At 32.7% G+C, this 24,511-nt stretch overlaps 1 protein-coding gene across 8 annotated transcripts in view; it reads left to right on the top strand.

Annotated features, from left to right (window-relative positions):
* The window catches only part of LOC105220954 (spectrin beta chain, non-erythrocytic 5), an 87,032-nt gene that overhangs the window by 45,296 nt on the left and 17,225 nt on the right, over positions 1-24,511 (top strand). For 6 of the 8 annotated variants that reach the window (XM_029046174.2, XM_029046173.2, XM_029046170.2 and 3 more), the window contains exons 3-5: positions 12,370-12,548; positions 14,569-14,736; positions 24,385-24,501. In XM_029046174.2, the coding sequence (XP_028902007.1) occupies positions 12,429-12,548; positions 14,569-14,736; positions 24,385-24,501 (405 nt within the window). In that variant the 5' untranslated portion in view covers positions 12,370-12,428. Of the gene's footprint in view, positions 1-4,874; positions 5,443-12,369; positions 12,549-14,568; positions 14,737-24,384; positions 24,502-24,511 lie in introns of those variants that run through there. The other 2 variants (XM_011197549.3, XM_011197550.3) reach the window with 2 other exon arrangements.

Below are 24,511 nucleotides of genomic sequence, written 5' to 3'. Positions count from 1 at the left end.
TACGCCACTGTATCATTTTTCACCATTAAATTCTAAAAAAAAAAAAAAAACATTAATGACTTCTTCAAACTAACTTACGCGTATATAGCGCTCTAGGAAACGCTGATGGGGCTATTGAAGTCATAAAACCAGCACACATTGTGTGTCAGGAACTGCGCAAGTGCAACGCCTTCACGCTCCTGTGACTACGCACATACCCATACACACATATGTTTGTATGTATATTTTAGTTAGTACATATGTTTGCGCTATGATATGCCAGCTGGTTGTGCAGTTTGCATTTTACTGCATTATTTTATGATTCTTTATATAGCACGCGCTGTAAACATATGTATGTATGTATGTATGTATATATGAACATTCGACATTCACATGTGTGCACACTTTTACTCCTGCGTAGATCTCTGTTTACATTTACAAATGTGTAAAACGTTTTCCATGTGCCTGCGTTAACGGATGAAGTTATTACTTTCACTTTCGATTTGTCTTTATTTGAATGATTTCTAAAAATACGCGCAGCCACAACGCCCACTCATACATAGTAGGACAATGTTTACAAACATTAAATGGCAACTCTGTTGCAATGCGTGAAGGAAACAGACTTGCAACAGAGCTGCATTTAAGCGTGTTGCATACACTTTTCGTGCGTACTGTGCATACAGCATACTCGTACTGTTTAAAAGTATTTAGTCTAACGTTTACTTCATGCACATAAATACGAATTGATTTTAATTTTGCTGCCGGAAATATGGCATTTGCAAAAATACCAACTTAAGCGCCTAAAAATAGACAATAAATTGTGTTTATGAGTACATTGGCCCACCACGGACGTCGGTATGATAATAAAAATATGACTTCACTGAAAATCTACAAAAGATAAGAATGTAATTAAAGTGTTCAATAAAATGCGATTAAAGACACGTCGGCCCATGAAGTTGAAAATATACATACATATATTATATATATATTTTATTTGTGTGTCAATCTTTTATTTGTTGTTATTTTTATGAAAATTTATTTTTTTTTTTTAAATAATAATTTAATTAATAATGTATAAGACATTTCGCAATATTTTACGCATTTTCATTAAAGAGCGCTGCATTTTGGCTACCTTTTCGCAACTGATCTCTGTGGAAATCGTTGTCATAAGCACGTTTATAAAGAAATTATCAGTCTTTATGTTCATAAAATACACTTAACTGATACCAATGATTTGGTGTATTACAAGTTTATGATGTCCAACAGTTATTTATAGCTTTTATGTCCTGATAAGTTTGCTTAAGAGCCCATAAACGTTTACAATTTTGTGCGAATATAAAAACAAGACAATTTTTATTTTTTTTAAACAATTCATTCTTTGAAGACACATTTTGTCAAGTCCATAACCTATACGTTTTTATACTCTCGCAACAAATGTTGCTAAAGAGAGTATTAAACAAAACTAAACGAGTTAGATATAGGGTTATGTATACCAAAGTGATCAGGGTAAAGATTGAAGTGCAAATCCGGATGTCTATCTGTCCGTCCGTCCGTCTGTGCAAGCTGTAACTTGAGTAAAAATTAAGATATCTGGACGAAACTTGGCACACTTGTTTCTTGGCACCATAGGAAGGCTTACTTTCGAAGATGGGCAAAATCGTACCACTGCCACACCCACAAAATGGCGAAAACCGAAAACACATAAAGTGCCACTTTCTAGAATCGTTTATTTTAGGTATTACCTTATACAGGCCAAAAGTGGAGGATATCGAATAATAACCACGCTCACCTTCCATACGAAGATTATGTTGAAAACTACTAAAAATGCTTTAATTCAGTAAGGGAAAACACTTGATACCTTAAATTTCATTATAAAGAAGGTACAGAAGGGCACCACCCAAATTGGTATACAACATTTGAAGTGGGTGTGGCTCGGGCCACTTATGGGTCAAAACCCATATCTCCAAAACTACTCAATACCAATATCAATGAAATTTGGTTTGTAATATTTTCCTTACATCCCAATGATATATTGTGAAAATAGGCCAAATCGGTTCACAACCACGCCTACTTCCTATATACCAGAACTTTGAAGTCGAGCTGAATAGTTTACTCAATATACAATAAAGTAAGCATTAGTGAAGATATCGGAACAGAACTTTGCATAAATACTGCATTTATAGTGTGGCAGCCCCTTTCGAAAAATCGGACTATAGGTTTTCAAGGCCCCATATATCGAACATGAGGACCTCCGTGCATCTAACCTAATATTAGGGTTTCCAACTTTCAATGGACTTTATACCATATATACGACGAATATGTGGGTCAATATGTCTATTACATAATATTAAATAAATAAATTGCGAGAGTATAAAATGTTCGGTCACAACCGAACTTAGCCCTTCCTTACTAGTTTTTATTAAGTTTAGATAATAATCCAAAGAACGAAAGATTAAATAAAGGTGTCTGTCTACGAAACACGAAAGATCGTTTCATGCATTATTTTGTTCTCACTTAACTCGCTTAATCTGTAATACCAAAACCTTCTCAAAGCATCAACTTTAAACATGATCAATGGAGCAGGGATTGTTCGTAACTCTCGTTAGACTAGAATGGAATGAAACCACCACTAAGCTTAATGAGTACTTATCCCTAATCAATTAATACCTCGAGCAATTAATACGAATTCTCTATCAAGAAATATGTATATAAAACTACTGTGAAATCTCTTTTCCTCATTTCCCAATAATAACATTGGAATTATTTTTACTTCACTAATAGTTTCCAATTTAAAATATAATTATACAAGGTCTAATAGTAATTTCAACTCAACTGCTGTTGTAAGGATTTTCCAGTAGTCACTTGTTAAATGCAAATCTTGTGTTTACAGTAAATTTGGTTTTTTTTTTACAAATCCATTGAACTTATGATCAATAAGAGACTGTTAGAACTCTCTACCATTGTTTTTAATACAAACTCAAATAAAACTATTACCAACTGCAGGCTCGATCGATCGGCAGAGATCGATTTTTTCTCCTTCTTCTTCGAACGATTCTGATTTTAAGCCAACATCCTAAAAGACATGACTCGTACCACCCGCTCTCATCACATTCACAACTAAACAATCTTCAATAACTACGATCTGTGGATATTACAACAGATTATCTCTCGGCAATATAACTTCTCTATATTACAGTTCTGAGTTAATGCTAACAAAATCTGACAACAACAACACACAACACAAGGTGAATAACTAATACACAGTCAATTGAGTTTGCAATCCTTGGCCGGATATAAATTGGAATCATACAGTTTATATAGAACCAGTCGCCTTAACGGGTTTAGGAAATTGCAGTTCGTAAGAGCATTATAGTCATAAAAATTAATTTTGTTAATGTTGTAGAGCAATAAAATTACTTATAAAATCAAGAATGATTGAAATTGAGATTACGATAGTTTTGTGCCGTTATTTTATTGGACTTCTTTTAACAGAATAATACATTAGTTCGTGTCATAATAAACGGAAAAGAGGAGAGCCCTTATTTATACTTGCTAAATACACGAAATCGATGCAATCTTATCATTTTGATCGTATTATAAGATATACATATATTTGAACAAGCTTAACAGCATTGAGAAAATATTTAACCAACTGTTGAGAAAATTGTTTTTTTCAAGTTGATATTCAATAACATACACCTACTAATGATTTTCAAATAATAATCAAGAAACTCAACAACAAAATCAATCAACAAAAGAAAAATAAATGTAGAAATACATACAGTTAAACTTCCTTAACTCGAAGTTCTTCATAACTCGAACACTCATAATTGGCAATAGAAGTCAAAGTTCATACAAATTACATTCCATAACTCGAAGTCACTCGAGTTTTCTCTCTTTCGAGTTTTGTGGATTATGGTGTTTCGAGTTAAAGAAATTTAACTGTACATGTATATTTACTCAAGTTGAGAGACATATTTACTGCTATAAAACCCATCTGGTTTAAAGTATAAAATGATTTCCAATTGTTTTTTGAATTCCAGCACGTTTTCAACTTAACCTCTCATTCAATTCTGTATAGATATGTACTATATATAGAAACCTTGATTGTAACATTACTAATCAATCTTTATTGGCAATCTTATCAACGCGTTGCTGTTTTTCACCCAACAAATATTTTTCTACATTAATGCGCCGATAACATTCCCGTGCGAAACTTAAGAAGTCTTTTTCATACTCTAATATACATACATACGTTGGATGTTCTGTTATTCTTTGTTAAAAATCCATTCGAATTAACCAGCATATTTTGCAAAATTACTGAAATTCTTATTGAATTATATAGTTGCAAAACGCTTAGGGTCTCAATAAGAAATCTAAAAGACTTATACAAACATTTGTATGTACATAGCTATATGTATGTGAGATGTACGTAAGCTCCGTTGTATGCGTTGAGTTTTGCGGAGTTAAATCGTCTCAGTACCTGTACACAAATGTATATTCATTATCTATGTACTATATGTATGATAAGGACAAGCAATACCCCTTAACTCTCCTCAACTACACGCTCTCTCTACACATTTTGGCATTCCACTGATAAGATAGTCATTTGTATGAAGCTTTTTTTAACACTTTCCATTGATAAGCGTTTACAGTTATCATTATATGGCTGACAATTATATTATACGATAGATAACCGTATTTTTCACAAATACCTACCTATATATGGCAGTGCTTAAAGAGTACTGAGTTGAGCGTAGAATTCGCTCTGATCTGGCAACTCCATACCGAATTTTGCAGTTTTTATGTAATAAAAAAGTTAGACAAAATATTTTGGCAATGAAAACACCGCAATCCACATGATTTTGCCACACTATAATGCACACAAACATACACACGGGCGTATTTGTAGCAATCTTCCGTCTTAAGCAGCAATTTTCATACCTTTAACGCTTGTAGCTTTACTGATAAGCTGAGGACATTGCTGAGCATTTTGCGTATCTGCGCGCTGGCTTGATGGTTGCCACTTACAGATATACATAGATAGATGTATACACATGTATGTAGATTGTTAACGTCCAACTGGGAATGGCCCACTCAGTGGTGTTACGGTGCGCGCAGCGTTAACAACGCTACAACGAACATAACGACGTGCAATAATCACAAATCAATACATTACGGGTATTGGACGTTACGTATCCAAAATTTATAGTTCCTTTCGAAGAGTGCTTTATCGGGAAAGTAAAAAACGAGAGTAGTAAAAAAAGTAGCGAAAACGTTTGAAATTGTGCCGGTGACAACTAGCTTAATGCTTGCAACGTAATATTTATTTATTTTATTTTAATTTATTTTTTTGTGTGAAAGCTAGCTAACACTGATTAGCAAAAAGGCCGGCTACAATGCACTCGAACTTCACGAGATATCAGTACAAACGTTACATTTCGTACGACCGAGAGAGTTTAGGTATGTTAAATAGAACGAAAAAAAATTACATAAATTTTAAGCACAAACCACACAAGGTCAGTGATTGTTGACTCATGAAAAGTAGTGGCAATAAATATTTAAAAAATTTTCGTGTATTTGAAATTCCTAGAAATGTCAAAGAAGTCTAATTTTATCAACTCAAGTATGTTACTATAAACATACAAACATACACATGCCGAATATTGTGGAAAAGCGTGACAGATATATACACCAGTTCATACAAATATAGTATTATACATTGCTATTGCCAGTCTTATCAGTTTCGATTTTTTACGCTGTGAAATTGTTAAAAATTGCTTTATAGCGGAAAATAGCTATGACATAAGCATTTTAATTAAGCTTTGCGAATAAGCGCATGGCTTTTTGGAGATATATACTTACTGTTCAAAGTCTAGGAATTTTAAGTCATAATATAGCAAATTTGTTTTATGATTTGATATTTTCAAACTATATCATCAAACTCTAAGGTTTATGAGACATATTTCCTTATTGACAATGTCTCGTTCAATTTGAAGTAACTTACAACAATTTTATTTAGTATATTTATTGAAACTGAGTAACTAGATTACAACTGATGTATCAACGTTGCTCAAAACCCGATACGTCCAAAAGCATGTTTGTATGAAGCTTTCGAAAATAACTCAATTGAATTTTCAATTTAGATAGCTTATGGAAGAAGAGAGTAAATTAGAAATTATACTGAAATACACTAAATTATTAAAGTACACAAATTCAATAAACATAGTTAAAATTCCTCTTTTTTTCGTCAGTATAGACCGCTGCTTTTTCCTTTGATATTCACTTCAAATTATACTGATACTAAGTGATTGTCATTGTTTTAATATTCTAAATTTTATTCTTTATGTAACAAAGCTACGTCTGTATTCAGTTACTGATACAAAAATCACTTTAGAAAAAATAAAAAAAATTCATCAATATCCCACGGTTCGAACTAGTCCTGCCCAAAACAATACTGCGAATAGATACAGTAAAAAAATAATATTTAATTTTGTTGGCTATATCTAAAGATCCGGAAGTAGCATAAGCTCTTCACCAGATCAAAACCTTAGTGATGGCTCTAAGCGCCTACCGTCCATCGAAATATCATAACCAGAATATTTTTTCGGAGAGTAGAACAATTGAATCACACTTCCAAATTCAATCCAATGTTTATGCTTTGATGATTCATACGATTTTCGACGGTTTCTGATTCGGAATTTCGTTTGCTTGTTTGTGGAATGACATATTCTAGGTGAAGATGTCCGATTTCATGATTGAACAATCACATCTGCATAAAATGAGAAATTATGGAAAATTCTCATGCAATGTCAATCTTAACAGTTTTCACGAATTTATTGAAATATTCGCAAAGATTTATTCATTAATTTATATGTATATAATATATTTTAAAGTATTTTTTAACTCTCTTTAATTTTTATACCCTGAACAGGGTATATTAAGTTTGTCACGAAGTTTGTAACACCCAGAAGGAAGCGTCGGAGGCCTTATAAAGTATATATATATAAATGATCAGTATGTTGAACTGAGTCAATTTAGCCATGTCCGTCTGTCTATCCGTCCGTCCGTCTGTCTGTCTGTATATATACGAACTAGTCCTTCAGTTGTTAAGCTGCTCATTTGTCGGAACTGCCGATGTCGGTTCACTAAAGCATATAGCTGCCATACAAACTGAACGATCGGAATCAATGGCTTGTATGGAAAACTTCCGCATTCTACTACATATCTTCACGAAATTTGGTGTGAGTTATTGTTCATAGAAATAATTTAATCTCCGAATAAATTGTTCAGATCGGTTCACTATAGCATATAGCTGCCATACAAACTGAACGATCGGATTCAAGGGCTTGTATGGAAAACTTCCGCATTTGACGTGGTATCTTCACGAAATTTGACATGGATTACTGCTTAAGGTAATAATATAATCTCCGAAGAAATTGTTCAGATCGGTTAACTATATAACCTTAATGTTTCTAGCGAAAAACCCGGCTAAAAAGAATTAGTACAATGTTTTCTTTTTTTACTTACTTTTTCTTTCGTCTTTAGATTTGCTTATACATATAGTTACTAAAAGAAATTCACCTGTGAGGGGTATATTAGCTTCGGTACAGCAGAAGTTAAAGTTTTTTCTTGTTTTTTTTTTTTTTAGTTCATATTAAATTTCACGGTTTTTATATAAAAGCAAATCAATGAGATCTGTTTCTAGTTGTTGATAAATAATGTTCCAAATAGCGTTTGTAGTGCAATCTGAACATACTGTTAGTTCCCCACAGTAGGTAACGAAATATATAAATAATTCTCAACAAATTGGTTCTGCGATAGCGCCAATAATAAAACAAAACTCCACCTTGAAAATACTATATCTCAAGCATTCTGTGGCTGTGTGAAGTCTGTGAAGCGTTAGTTGCAAGCGGATACCCATAGCAATACTTATATGATATAGATAATTTAATAATAATTTCTGATTGATTTTCTTTTAAACGGTTTTCAAGCACCTTCGTCTTATAGAAATGCTCCAGATAAATATATAGAAACTTCAATGGCACAATTTATTATAATAACATTATGATAGACATATACTACCTCTATTACTAAATAAATAGTCGCAGTGCATACTCATAAATGTATTTTCTTCGTATGTGTAACCAAAGAAAAATACATTATTGTCGCATCATTTATCTTATTCCAGAAAAGTATATGTACCTAGTATGTATGTATGTCAACAATGAGCACTCTACAGGTGAAATAAAAATTCACTAATACACGTACATACTGAGCTTTCTACAAAGTAGACTAGTCATAGACTAAACTCGCAATGTATGACTCAGAGTGTCTTTTAAGCGAAATGTATAATGAATACTTGAAAATAATTTATAAATTATTAGTTTAAACGAGTCGCGCTTTTTCTAATTAGTCGCTTCTGTTATACTAATATTATGTATATGTATATATGTATATAAAAGTATAAACAAACTTAATGTCAACCTCAGCGCTTATCAGCATGGCTTTCGAAATTTAAGTTTATTTACTTTAATTATACGCATTAATAAGTACATATGTACATAAGTGTGTATGTTTGTATAGTTACGTAAGAATGTGAAATTATTTTCAGTCACTTGATAAGTGACAAATTAACTGTACATACATATATGTATGGCTTTTAAAAGTATGTATGTGTATAAAATGTACACCATAGCGACCGTTAGTGGTTTTTATGATATTTTTTATATTTTTAATTATTTATTTGCTTTCCGACTCCCTCAATGTTCAAGCTGTGTGTGTTACACATTTGTTTTGTGAAATGTTTTCATTAAATGCTCAAGGTCATGCTCAAATTTAACGCTTCGAAGTGTTTTATTAAAAAACAGTATTTAGCTCTTTGTTTTTAAACATATATATGTACATATATAGTATAATATAATTTACATAAGCTTCGCATTAAGTGTATAAAGTGTGTGCCTTGTCGTCTGCGTTGGCGATTATCACAGACGATTGTCAGGTTGTTAGTTATTTCAGTCTGATTGATTTAGTGGTTTTGGGTGAGGCATTTATTTATTGGTTTCGAATTAAAACACATACAAACGTAACAATGAGTATATGTATATTATTGTTTTGTTTTATTAACACTTGTATATTTCTTATATAATCAACTATTAATTAAAAATAGAAAATTTATAAAACTATAAAAGCGAATAAATAGTGTGTAATGTGAATGGAATTTCTTATATTTCTTTAATCTTTCTGTGAAATGGAGAACGCTTGTCATTAAGGATCATCCATTGTCAGATATTTAAGGTTTTTACATTATTGTGAAGAATTTTAGCGTAGGTTTTATAAGCATAATAAAAGTTTATATCAACTAAAGAGGTATAACATCTTTATTTCTTAAATTATATTAGATATTTTTGAATAAAAACAAGTAAGGAAGGGTTAAATTCGGGTGTAACCGAAAATTTTATGTTCTCGCAATTTATTTATTTGATGTTACACAATTCGAATCGTAAATAAAGCCATAAGCTAGAATAACGAAAATCATTATGTAAGTCCTAAAACTAAACGAGTTAGATTAGGGTTATATATCAGAATGATCAGGGTGACGAGTAAAGTTTAAATTCAGATGTCTGTTTGTCCGTCCAAAAATGAAGGAAATCGGATTATAACCACGCCCACCTCCCATACAAAGGTTATGTTGAAAACTACTAAAAATGCTTTAATTCAGTAAGGAAAACCACCAGAAACTTAAATTCCATTATAAAGATGGTACATAAGAGCTGCACTCAAAATGGTATATTTTTTAAATTTCAAAATTTAAATGGTTTAAACCATAAACCATAAAATTTTAAAACCATATCTCAGGAACTACTCGAACAATTTCAATGAAATTTGGTTTATAATAGCTTTCCTATGATATATTGTTAAAATAGGCCAACTCGGTTCACAACCACGCCTACTTCCCACATACCAGAACATTGAAGTATTTCTGAATCGTGTACTTTCCAATATATTAAGTAAGCACTAGTGAAGATATCGAAACAGAACTTTGCAAACATACTGCATTTAAAGACTTGCATCGCCCTTCTAAAAATCGTCGAAATCGGTCCATAAGTTTTCAAGACCCTATATATCGAATATGAGGACCTCAGTGCTTCTAACAAACTTTTTACCTAAAATATAGATATGTCTCTCAGATATTTAGAAGAAATTCAGAGGGAATATGTTTCTTCTAATAATATGTCTCCGTGCCAAAAATTAGTGAAATCGGGTCATAACTTCCCCTATCTCCCATATATTTAATATTAGGGTTTTCAAACTTTCAATGGACTTTATACCATATATATGCCGAATATGTGTGTCAAATTGTTTGTTATATTAATAAAATGAAATAAATAAATAGCGAGAGTATAAAATGTTCGGTGACACCCGAACTTAGCCCTTCCTTACTTGTTTATTTACATTTTATTTATTAATTTATTCTTAAAATGACGAGAAATTATTAAATATTTGTGCAGATAACTTTAACACACATTTTCTCCAGCTAAAAAGTAAATTATCAATAGTTTCTCATAATACAGTTGAACTTCTATTACTTGAAGTTCACCATACCTCGAATACTTGAAGTGGCAATAAAAGTAAAATTTCATTCAAATTAGCTTCTGTTACTCCGAAGTCTCTCTAACTCGAATTTTTTTGTGAATTATGGGGATTGGAGTATCTTAAGATCACTTACACAAGATTTAAGATTGTATATTGCACAAATATTATAAACATTAATCATTAATATCATAACATTATAGAGCACTCGTCGTACAATTTTTTTCCGGAAGATAGAGTCATAAGTAAAAAACGTTGTGTTCTCCAATTTTCGAAGTTAGCCTCCAAAATCGAAATATTTGGATTCGTAGTACGAAAAAAAGGACTAAAAAAAGTATTATTAAATTCAGAATATAGTTACTAAAATATCCAAAATGTAGATTAGATGTGGATAACATCTAAATTTTCTTCTTAATTCGATCGTATATAGATCTTTTTCATCAAGCTTATCTGACGGATGTTAAATGGGGGCCAGTATTTTTCGATATATAATTTATTATTTGTTTTCGAACACACTTATAAATGATAACACAGTTAACTGTTAAAAATAGTTAAGTTTTACAAATAATTGAGACTTACAATCTTCTTCAATCAACTTAATTGCAGATTTTAATGAAAAATTGCTAATTATCAACTTCACAATGGTATATTGAACTTTATTGTGGATTAATTTCGCCAAACACTGTGCAAAGCACTACATACCTATAAGCAATCACACACACTCTTACATATGTATGGCAGTCGACAAATCAATCAATGGCGCAATCAAAAATTTCGCCGCCATGCTTAGTGAAGAAAGTGAAGCGGAAGAGTGTTGTTGCGCTTGCGCGTAGCGAATTACATTCGATTACATAATCAACAAACTAACAACTTTACCATTATTTGGCGGACAATAAAATAAATGTTTTTTACAATAAATTTTCTATGAACTTTTGTGCACATATACATATATACATACACATAAGGTAATTGAAAGCGAAACATAAAACTGCAAGTGTATATGTGATATTGATTTTCTGCCATTTCCGCAAAAGCTCAATTGTTCCCTTTGGATGCGCAACATTATGGGCTCTTGTATGGTTTCCGAAGTGATTTGAAGTGTTCATTCTGTAGCTTTGTTTATTTGTTTCTATATAAGTACTCTAAGCCTATGTGACTTGACGTACTAGCGTTTTCTTTTGTTGTTCTTTTTGAATGGGGAGCCAACGATTTCCTTTGTTATTGTTGTGGTATGTCATGTTGACTCTATGGTCTATGTGCAGTGCAATGTCTTTCTTACGTTAACCTTTATCTTATTGTTATTGTTGGTAATTGTTATTATTATGCTTTCTATAAACAATAATAAAGTTGTTGTAAACAAATGCTATAGGTGTGTAAACATTTACATGCACTCAAGTGTTTTTTCAACGGATACGTGGTGGGGTTAGCAGTTCTATGAAATTCTTGTGGATATCATATAGTTTTTTTTTCACTTAAAGTATAAGTATGATATGTTGAATGTGAGCTTTGCAAATATTTTTCAAGAGAACCGTGATAGCGTCTCGATTTTCTAAGATCGGATGTTGCTCCTTAGGCGGTCTTAGTTCATCAAGTGTATAAATATATACCAAGGATAGATAAAGAAAGCTTCCCAGCTCATAATTTCTGTATTTGATTCAAAATTTATAAAAATAAAGTTAATGACAATTTCGTACCATTATTTTAAATATTGTATATATATAACTATCGTTCCTTAAATAAAGTTCTCATATATTTTTATTTCAAAAATCTAATAATTAGTATCATTTACTTTTCCAGCATCACAATATGAACCCGGCGGTTACTCGTTGCAGGCACAAAATCGCAAAGATGCCACCATGAACCAGCGCGATGGTATTATAAAATTCGAAAATGAGCGTATTAAAACACTGCAAGAGGAACGTCTACATATACAAAAGAAGACGTTTACAAAATGGATGAATTCATTTTTGATAAAAGTGAGTATGAAGCCTAACAGCTTTCGAGGTTTTTTTTTAACTTTCAACGACAGAAATGAGAGATATAACATGTAAATGTATAAATATCATATTTGTCTCCCATAAAAATCTAACCTCAAAATATCTCAAAGGTTTCAAACTGCATGTTGGAGAAGTGAAAACGTCGTATGTATGTGAAGCTGAATGTAGATTGACATTTCCAAAACCATTGAATTTATAAATCCGTCTATTATTACTAATCGCAGATCACTTAGAGATTTATAGAAAGCTTTGTTTCAAGAACTAGTTTATTTCAAGAACTACTAGTCTAGTATACATATTTTGACAGCTCTATGCCACGTGAAGGTGTTAGAGGTTCAATAGGATCACTCTTTATCTTGTTCAGTTCATATGTCCTTGTCTTGTTATTACTGTCCCAGTTTTTGAACAAAATCGCTTTATAATTTTTTGAGATATCGTGTCTACCGAATTGAAAAATTGAGTTTTGAATAAATGCGTTAAAAATTTTGCATTCGTACTGTACAATGGGTATATCTCTAAGAATATAACCCGGATTGATTAGATATTTTTATACTCTCGCAACAAATTTGCTAAAGAGAGTATTACAGTTTTGTTCACATAACGGTTGTTTGGAACACCCAAAACTAAACGATTTAGATATAGGGTTATAGATATCAAAATGATCAGGGTGACGAGACGAGGCAAAATCCGAATGTCTGTCTGTCCGTCCGTCCGTGCAACGGAAAACTTCAGTAAAAATTGAGATATCTTAACGAAACTTGGAACACATGGGACGGTGAGAGAGTTGCTTTGCGCAAAATCGGACCATTGCCACGTCCACAAAATGACAAAAACTAAAAACACATAAAGTGCCATAAATAAAGTTATAAAAGTAAAATTTGAAATAAAGGATCGCACTAGTAGGGGGCATATTTGGATGTAATTTTTTGGAGTAAGTGGGCGTGGCCTATACCTCAGCCTGTGTACTATATATGATGATTTTCGTTTTTCTATTGGACTTTATGCCGGATATATGGGTCAAATTGTGTGTGATCTTAATAAAAATATAGCAATAAATTGCGAGAGTTTAAAATGTTCGTTTGCAACCGAACTTAGCCTTTCCTTACCTGTTGGATAATATTTTAGGTATATTACACTATTTAATAAGAAAACGTTTTCTTCCAATTTTGAAACCCACCCAACACCTTAATAGAGGTAGACAAAGGGTAATACCTTTTAAAAATACTAAAATAATGGAACGAATTGATTTTCGAAAATTTTAAATAATTTGATGAATATTGGTCTTTAAGGAGTTCGGTATTGCAGAGTTGACTGCAAAAACCGATTATTAAGCAAGACATCTCAAAAATTTTGTTTGAAATGTAATTTTGCAGACTTCTCGAAATAGTTTAAGAACATTTAATTCTCCCAAAGAGAGAGAGAGATTATCTAGTCAACCTTACCCTTCCTTACTTGATTTAAATACAATCACTATCTTAATTTGTAAGTCGTATACATTTCATTTCAATGATTACTTTTTTATGACATCATAGAGAAATTATGCTCATAATAAGCAACGAGTTCTAATCTCTTTCAAATTAGATTTTAGAAAGTTTCTTTTTCTCACCACTCGCAACTCCTCACTCAAAGCTAGCGAAATCCACATACAAACATACATACAAATAAATGCTTACAACATAATCCGCTTGTTGTTTTTGTTACTGAGCACGCATAAATCATAAATGAATACATATTTTCATACAAGCATATTAGTACTTAAGAAACTGTGTAAAAATACGTATGTAAATGCGCCACACAACGGTAAAGAATGTCTAAAGAGCTACCTAAATACCCAAAACAAATAAGATAATTACAAAAAACTTACTTACAAATGATTAACTAACAACAAGTTTTTTTCATATTTTCTATGTGTTTTTGTTTTTTTGTTTGTTTGCTTGTCAACTTTTTTCACAATTTCTAATTATGTGCGTTTGTGTTTGTGTGCATTTGTTTGTTGCAGGCAAAAATGGAGGTCGAAGACCTATTCACAGATCTAGCCGATGGCATCAAATTACTTAAGCTGCTGGAGATCATATCGTCGGAGAAACTGGGAAAGCCGAATAACGGTCGGATGCGTGTTCATAAAATCGAAAATGTCAACAAGAGTCTGGCATTCTTGCACACCAAGGTAAGCAACTGTACAATACATATTCACATTCAGTGTGTAGCATAAAAATGAGGTAGCAATAGATAGAGATACATGAAAAGTTACCATTTACTACATAAAGCAGAAGAGGTATTTACATTTGAATTTGCAGTGAAATCGGCAACTCATTAACTATTTTACAACGAGTATGAATCACAAGCTAAATTGGTCAGCTGTCTTTTTTCCATGCAAGCTACTTTTATACTTTGTCAGATTTCAATCAGAAATTTACTAGTGTAGAACTAGTACAAAAAGGTACAGTTTAGTTCCATTTATTTCACATTCTGGGCTTTCGTGATTTTATTGAAGAAATATGAGTGCTATGCTCTCTTTTTAAGAAAATTTTTCACAAATATGGTATATATCTACAACTTTGCTGCCGTTTTCCAATAGATGTCTCTGGTCGATTAAATCGATTAAATCGTTTTATATCGATCTTGGACATTTGTGTCAAAATTAACCCAACAAAATATTTGTAGAGATCTGTTTGGATCCCAAACTTATTCTCAACTGAAAATGTCACTTTTTGAGCCGAACTCTCGACATTTGCGCGAAATTTTGTTTTTCTTTTTTAATTCCAAGAAATGGCAGATAAATCGCTCCCCTTCCACTCAGCTTCAATTGAAATCTGCTGTACGCAAATTAAAAAACGCTTAAACGCGAGGAAGAACTCAACAATGAAATATATATAAAGAAGCTGTGTCCAAACTCAAGCAAGCAAAATTCACTTTGGAAAGCCCAAAAGTCCATGAAGCCACCAGTCGACTCCAACATGCCTATACGAGACTTGGGTGGAAATTGGGCTCGAAGTGACGAGGAAAAGGCTACTTGTTTTGCAAATCACCTGGAAAAGGTATTTCAACCTAATTGCCCAAAGAATAACTTTAAATTGTCAATCTTACCTAACACAGCAAATGAGTCGCCCGAGTCCTTTAAGTCTTCATCTTCTGAAATTATTGGCATCATAAAAGAACTTAATCCAAAAAAGTCGCCAGGACATGATAATATAACCCCAAAATTGTTAATTGAGTTACTAAATATTGCTATAGAGGTGCTCTCTTTGCTCTTCAATGCAATTTTAAGTTTCGGATACTATCCAATTTCGTGGAAAAAGTCGCAGATTATCCTGATAGATAAACCTGGGAAAGACTTGACACAGCCGTCTTCATACAGACCAATCAGTCTTCTACCCTGCCTTTCTAAAATATTTGAAAAGGTGTTACTATCAAAGATGTCTCCTTTCCTCCACGAAAATAATGTAATACCAACGCATCAATTCGGGTTTCGTGCAAAACATAGCACGATAGAGCAAGTAAATAGAATAACTAACGAAATAAGAAAAGCATTCGAGCACAGTGAGTACTGTTCAGCTATATTTCTAGACGTAGCTCAGGCATTTGATAAGGTGTGGCATGAAGGGCTTTTATATAAGATTAAAAACATTCTACCTTTAGAATTGTATAAAATATTGGAGTCTTATTTAAGAAATAGACAATTTACGGTTAAAGTGGGAGACTTCATATCTGATGAACGACAAATAAGGGCTGGTGTACCACAAGGCAGTGTTTTAGGGCCAACTCTGTACATTATATATACTGCTGATCTTCCAACAGCTAATAATGTTTTGACATCAACTTTCGCGGATGACACAGCTTTAGTGAGCCGTAACAAATGCCACTTTATAGCATCAAGAATATTATCGGAGCACTTAAGATCTATCGAAGAATGGCTAGCCAACTGGCGTATAAATGTGAATGAACAAAAGTGTAAGCACGTTACATTTTCGCTAAGACCAAAAATGTGCCCGGCAGTAAAAATGAACAATATTCTAGTGCCTCAAGCGAATGAAGTTACCTATCTTGGTATTCACATAGATAGAAGGCTTACGTGGAGAAAACATATATCTAGTAAAATAACGTGCATGAAGATAAGAGCTGCAAATTTAAATTGGCCTCTCAATAAAAACTCTAAACTTAGCTTAGACAACAAAGTGCTTTTATACAATGCGGTCATAAAGCCAATTTGGATGTATGGCATTCAACTGTGGGGTACGACCTGTGCAACTAATATTGATATAATACAAAGGTTTCAATCGAAAATGTTTAGATCAATCACGTGCTCACCATGGTACATTCGCAATTAAAATATCCATAAAGATCTTGGTATCCCTATGGTGAAGAAAGCAGTAGAGGACAGCAGAAATATATTTCTAAAATCCGTGATCACCCAAACCCAAGTGCGGCTGAGGCTCATCGAATGCTTTCGGATACGTACGGTGAGGCTGTCCTAAGTGAAAAAAAACCTAAATTTACAAAAAAACGACGGAAGAAAAAATTGTAGACCTAATATATAGTACTTGTAATTATTTTAAAGTTATCAAAACTGCTAAGGACTAGAATATATGTATGTAAGTAAGATATTACAGTTAAGATTTCAGATTGACTGCTATAGAGGGGTCTGAATCTTAAGAATCTGAATATAAAGCCTTTTTCGATTCGCCATTTCTATGCTTGACCTAATTCGGTCATTTTGAATTTTTGAAAATTAACGTCAAATTCGTAATCAGTGACTCCGAAAACCTCCCGAGAAACTAGTTTTAAGCGCAATCGATGAAATTTTCAAAAAGTGTCCGCCATATTGTATTGGTCATTTTGAATTTGGAAACAACCGACACCGGATTCGTAGGCAGTGACCTCGAAAACCACGAGTAGAGAGTTTTAGCGAATCCAGTGAATTTTTCCAAAAGCTGTTCGCCATATTGTTTTTTTGAGTTTAAGTCAAAACTGTCATCTGATGGGGTTAAATTGACCCCGGATTCGGTGACCCCAAACACGTAAAAAAATGTTTTATTGTGCGGATTAAAGTATATCTCCATCTAAGTAAGTAGCGGAACACTAGCTATCTACGACTATCCAAACGTAGGTGAGAAGCCAATCGAACCAGCTATAGACATGCAGCTATCTACGATTATCCAAACGTTGGAGAGAAGCCAATCGAACATGCCATGCAGATGTTCGACCAAATGGGCCGCAATTGGTCGGCAACCCTGAGTTAACATGTTCTCTGACACATGCGCAATAATAGCTGTCTTCGATTGGGAATTTCTTTGCTCGCGACGTTTTGCTCGCGAAGTTGACATGTAAAAGTCGAAGTACTGTTAATAGGGAATATTAATGAAACGAAATTTGGACAGTTCATACATAGGCGTTTACATTTCACTACCACAGGTATATACCATTTCCAAAAGTGTGATTTTCTTACCATAGGACGCATTAAAGAGACGAAAACGATGTTAACGTGTCGAGGCATATGGCATACAAGTTTATTCCGTAGGCCGATTGATGCACCAATGTCAAACATTTGAAAACTTAACAGCATTTGGGTGAAGTGCTATGCGCAGCTGTCACGCCAAAGTTAACACAACCGTTTGCGCTTGCATGCAATGTGCGTCGCTTGTTTTATATGCTTTAAAGCGCGTTGTTTGTTGCCTTTCCCCCAAACAACAAACAACAAAGCACAACACATGCATATACCTGTGCATATATATGTATATTTTATATGCAAGTTGTACTTATATACAAAAAGCTATATATATATACATATACACATACAATTTGCCATTTCTTTAATTTACTTTTATTTGTTGATTTGGCCACAATGTGTCTCTGGCATTGTCTTAGCTATTTATTTATTGCGCCTTTCTTTCGAAAGTTCACATTCAATTCAATCTTTGTGGCTACAATGTTTCAACTATATGAGTTGCATACGCGCACTCCCAGAAAATATTTAATTACCTCGGCGCTTGACTGCAACACCTCGCTCATTTGTATGTACGCCAAGGCATGGTATACTTAGCCTATCCACCAGATTTATCAAACGAAAGCAAGCCTAAAATTTCATTTGTTATTCACCATGCTTACACATTTCTAATTACTGTCACTGGAACTAATGCTAATTTCGTTTACTTTGTTATTGTTGTTGTGTGAAAAGTTGGTCATTGCTAAGTGTTGACACAATGAAAAAGAAATTTTCAACAACGTTGTCAAATATTTAAACTCAAATCTTCCATGGTAATTCTGCAGAAACTTTACCAAAAATAATACTATAACGATGCCCCAGCCTTCATATTCGCCAGATCAGGGTCCGTGTTATTTTTTCCTATTTTCAAAAATAAAGTGAATCTCAAAGGGTCATCAATTTACAACCATACGAGAAATAGCTGAAAGTTCCAAAGGTTATCTAAAAAATAGTGTTTCAGAATAGTGCACGTGTATAAAATCTAATGGGGACTATTTTAAACAGCGGCAGCATTAATATAGACGAATGAATAAATATTTAAAAAAAATTACCGTTAGCTTTTGAACACACTTCGTATTTATGAGTATTTTTATTGTGTAAATGGTCTTCTAATAGGTTAATTATGATTGTTACACTAAATTAACAGTTTTTCTCAACTTAATATATAACAGCGTATTTAACTAACTGTCCAATATATTGCTTTATAATTTCTAAGCAAACATCTGAAATTTGTTCAGAGAAATAAAGTTCAATTTCAATATTTTTTCGAAAATATATTTAAAATATAAAAAATAGGATCATCACCTGGATTATTAATTTTAAAATTAATGTTCAGATAATGTTCATACTCACCCGAAATTTTTTAAAAACAAATTCAAATCATTTTGTAGACCGTGCTAGTTCTTTAAACTATATTAGAAATGTTTCAATACCAAAGATAGGTCAATGGTATTATATTATGGGGAGAGTAATGAGTTTTATAATATTAATTTCTCCAAATGGAAAATTTTAAAAATATAATCGAATCAAACTAATGTTTGGATGACTTTAACGTCCTGTCAAATAAAATATTTTCGCATACAGTAAAAGCTCTTTATTCGCGGGGTATATGTTCCATAAATATGCCGCGAATACAGAAACCGTGAATTCGGGATGGTAATTTATATGGGATTATAGGGGATATGTCCCTAGGTGACAAAAAAAAAAAACAAATAGGTATATAAAATATGATTTAATTGAAGTTTTTGAACATTTCAACTAATTATCTTAAGGCTTAGGCAATGGTTTGAAGAATTTTGTAATTTTTTCTTGCTTAGCAGTTTTCAAAAGCTCCTTCAATTCAGACTGATACACAGCAGTCGCATTAGCAATTTGTCTCTTAAAAATTAGACTTCGTTCCATAGACGGATCAATGTTCATAAAGAAATCGAAGAGCTCATTTGTCATTCTTAAACCTTCACTTAGATTTTTCAAATTTAATGTCACGTTTCCAGTGCTTGTCTCTTCTTCAATAGGTTATGTTCAGTTCCATATGAGCCCCTTCTATATGTACCAAAAGTTCAAAAATATTGCGAAAATGTGGAATATTTAAAATTTTCTTGTAATAATATCTATTTTACTTTTTTATTAGTCCATTCGACAAGAATATTGGGTTGGATACCTATTGGAATAATTTTATTATTATGTATGTGCTTATTAGATCCGCGAATAAAAAAAATTTAGTCGCGAATATAGAAATTGGGTCTCATTTATTTAATACGCGAATAGTGAAAACGCGAATAAAGGAAGCGCGAATAAGGAGCTTTTACTGTTTTTTCATTTATATTATAAAAAAATGTTTGTTATGCACGTTTTGCCTACAAAATTTACATCTTTTGAGTCAATACATTTAGTGAAAACCTCAGTAGCGATGACCCTTAGAATTACTTACTATTTATTTATAATAATAACAATAACTTCAGACCAGTTTTAATACAGGTAGTCAAATGTGATTTCAAAGATTTGATTTTCTAAAAATTATTTCAGACTTTTTCAATGATTTTAAAAAGTATATTATTTTTTTAATCATATTACATTCGGCAGATCAATTCTCATGGGAAAGAAAACAAGTAAGCAGTTATATGAAAAGGGTCATCTGTAATTTGTAGTAGTATGGGGCTCCTTCAAGCACTCAAGAGATATTTTTTCAATGGGTTAACAATCTTCTTACCTAATATAATATTAACTAACCTAACCTAAATAATTTGTTTACTCATTCTCCACCACCCCCTTTTAGACCTTATGTAAGCTTGAGTGATGTAATAATTACCTAATTAAATTAAATCGATTCATTTAAAAGCTATTAGTAAATATTTGATTAAATTAACTAGCTTTGTTACTAATTATTTCAAGAAGTAGATCTCCAGAGTGAGATCAATGATTCCCCAAGTAAACGGAGCTGGTCAACAATTATCTCAGAGTCCTTGCACCATTTCGTATTTTTATACTCTTGCAACAAATGTTGCTAAAGAGAGTATTATAGTTTTGTTCACATAACGGTTGTTTGTAACACCCAAAACTAAACGAGTTAGATATAGGGTTATATATACCAAAGTGATCAGGGTGAAGAGTTGAGTTCAAATCCGAATGTCTGTCTGTCCGTCCGTCCGTCCGTCTGTGCAAGCTCTAACTTGAGTAAAAATTAAGATATCTTCATGAAACTTGGCACCATAGGAAGGTTGCTTTCGAAAATGAGCAAAATCGGACCACTGCCACGCCCACAAAATGGCGAAAACCGAAAACACATAAAGTGTCATAACTAAGCCATAAATAAAGCTATGGAAATAAAATTTGATATGAAGGATAGCACTATCTCGCAAACCAATAAAGCTATATAAACCAAACTTTCTGCAGTCGTTTTTTTTAGCCACTTCCTAATATAGTCCAAAAATGAAAGAAATCGGATAATAACCACGCCCACCTCCCATACAAAAGTTTGGTTGAAAATTACTAAAAGTGGGTTAACTCATTAACGAAAAACGTCAGAAACACTAAATTTCACATAAGAAATGGCAGATGAAAGCTGCACTCAGATTTAAAAAAAAATGGAAAATGGGCGTGGCGTCGCCCACTTATGGGTCAAAAACCATATCTCAGGAACTACTCGACCGATTTCAATGAAACTTGGTTTGTAATAGTTTCCTTACAACCCAATGAGATGTTGTGAAAATAGGCCAAATCGCTTCACAACCACGCCTACTTCCTATATACCATAACTTTGAAGACGATCTGATTCGTTTACATTACAATATATAAAGTAAGCACTAGTGAAGATATCGATGCAGAACTTTGCACAAATACTATTTTTATAGCGTGGCAGCCTCATTCTAAAAATCGCCGAAATCGGACCATAGGTTTTTAAGGCCCCATATATCGAACACGAGGACCTCGGTGCTTCTAACCTAATATTATGGTTTCCAACTTTCAATGGACTTTATACAATACGTATATATAACGAATATGTGGGTCAAATTGTGTATTATATAATATAAATAAAGTTAAATACATAAATTGCGAGAGTATAAAATGTTCGGTTACACCCGAATTTAGCCCTTCCTTACTTGTTTAATTGTACATTCATATATAATATTTCATACATACATACATATGTGTCTAAAGGTTAAAACACCTAAGTCAACTGCACCAAAAGGAACTAGTTGCACACTGATTTACAGACAGCACAATTTATAGTTCATGTGGTAAATGCATAGCTTGCATATTCACGGTTGCCCCATTAAAGTTGGCTTGAAGCAGTGGCGCGTAGCATGCGACACACTTCTTGCTAAGCTTGCCAAGCCAGTCTCCCCCACTTAATCGGCAAACACACACACACATGCACATGCGCATGATTTTCTTGTTTTCGCTGCTGCTGCTGTTGCACACAGCCGTTGTTGCCAATTAAGTGTGTATGTGTGTGTGTGGCCCCAATTTGTGCTGCGCTGTCTTGCAACGGATTTTTTACTTAACTTAATCTAATTAAAACAGTGTTTCGATTCGCGTTTATTGCTGTATGCTGAGGCATTTCACCGGTTAGCGGTTTAAGTGGCGGCGAATGGGAGGAGAACCGTGTGCAAACTTAGAGGGTGAGAGTATTTACTTGCACAAATGAGTGTGATGATATACAATAATACGTGTGTATATATATACATATATAGTATATTTAAAAGTTGTTTCAGACATACTCGTTGATTATTAAGTATCGCAATTTGTTATCAAAGCTGATAGTAAAAGCTTGCGAGTGTGTTTGTGTGTGTGCAAATACTTGCATGTAATTGTTCACATATACAAATGTATATGAGTACATATATACGTACAATATTGCATGTAGTGAAAGTTTTTTCACCTAACGGTTCGTGCATGTATCCACTGTGTATCATGCTTGCCTTTCTTGGCTTTTTCGGCTGTCATCAGCAAGGTGCACCACACCGCTGTCACGTCAGTTTTCACTTTGCATCATTTGCCACTCATATTTGTATTCATCAAATGTGTGCAGTGCATACGTGCATATATACATACATACATACATATGTAGATATCTACAATTATATTATCAAGAAAGTATTAAGGTTTTACTTTCAAATATGAATAAATAAATCCAAAAAGAAACGTGAGAATTTTCGTCGGAACTCAAAACTAGTTAATTATAGCGTTTGGATTACTTGACGCTCTTAGTAAATATTAATTATTTCATAAATTTTGTTAATTACAATATTTTTATGTCTTTAAATTTTAATTTCTTAGTAAAAATATTTATACTATTTTATTGACTCAATTTTTTTTTGTTAAACCGAAAAAAATAATTGATCGATAGTTGTAATAGAAATGTTAACTCATAAACAGATCAAATAGTTTCAATATATCATTGATGTATTTAAAAGAGTACCAATTACCAATATCTATAGACCGTGGCCATGACATTAGCCAGAAATTTCTCAAATATGTTCTCAATACCTTTCCGAAAACAAAGTTTATCAGAATTATAGAATTTGTGTCTCACTTTTGTCAGCCAATTATATGACTACGTTGGTTTCCCAACAGGTCAACACAGACCACTGATTTGAAATACAGCTGAACTTTCCTAACTCGAATCATCATAATCCACAAAAAAACTTCGAGTTAGAGAGACTTCCTGTCAAAAAAGATTGAGTTATGGAAGGAAATTTGTATGAAATTTGATTTCTAAACACTATTGCCAATTCAAGAGTTCGAGTCATGTAGAACTTCGAGCTATACAAGTTAGAGTTATGGAAGTTCCACTGTATATTTCTACCAAAATTGTTCAATAACATAAAAATTAAAACATTTTATTCTTAATTCAATGGCATAAAACACTTTTTTGTCAAGCTTATATGTAGCATCTCCCATATGAAGGATTTACACCCTTTGATTTTGAAAAAAAAAAATTAAATTTTATATAGAAAAACACTGGACCTTTATACCTTTATCATATAAGCTTGACGAAAAAGTTTTGTATTTGATTAAATTAAGAAGAAAATGTAGATTATATCTATTTTTTGGATTTTTTAGTAGCTATATCCTGCAATGAATAACAATATTTTTAAAAAGCCCTTTTTCGAACTTCGAATCCAAATATTTCGATTTTGGAGGCTAATTTCGAAAATCGAAAAATACATTTTTTTTACATATGAATCAATCTTCTTGTCCAGTTATCAAGAAAAAAGTTCATTTTCCGTATAGTGTTATAATAAGCTATCTGAAAGAGAATATTTTTGGGATATATTTCATTTATTTTTCCAAATTTCTTAACTAATTTAACATTTTCATATATTCCAGGTTCGTTTAGAATCGATCGGTGCTGAGGACATTGTCGACGGAAATCCCAGATTGATTTTAGGTTTGATCTGGACCATCATTTTGCGGTTTCAAATACAAGAAATTGAAATTGATGTGGTGAGTATGA

This window comes from Zeugodacus cucurbitae, chromosome 4, assembly GCF_028554725.1.
Source record: "Zeugodacus cucurbitae isolate PBARC_wt_2022May chromosome 4, idZeuCucr1.2, whole genome shotgun sequence".
Taxonomy (NCBI): Eukaryota; Metazoa; Arthropoda; class Insecta; order Diptera; family Tephritidae; genus Zeugodacus; species Zeugodacus cucurbitae.
The sequence above is the reverse complement of the archived record's forward strand: the minus strand, read 5'-3'. Positions and strand labels throughout refer to the sequence as shown.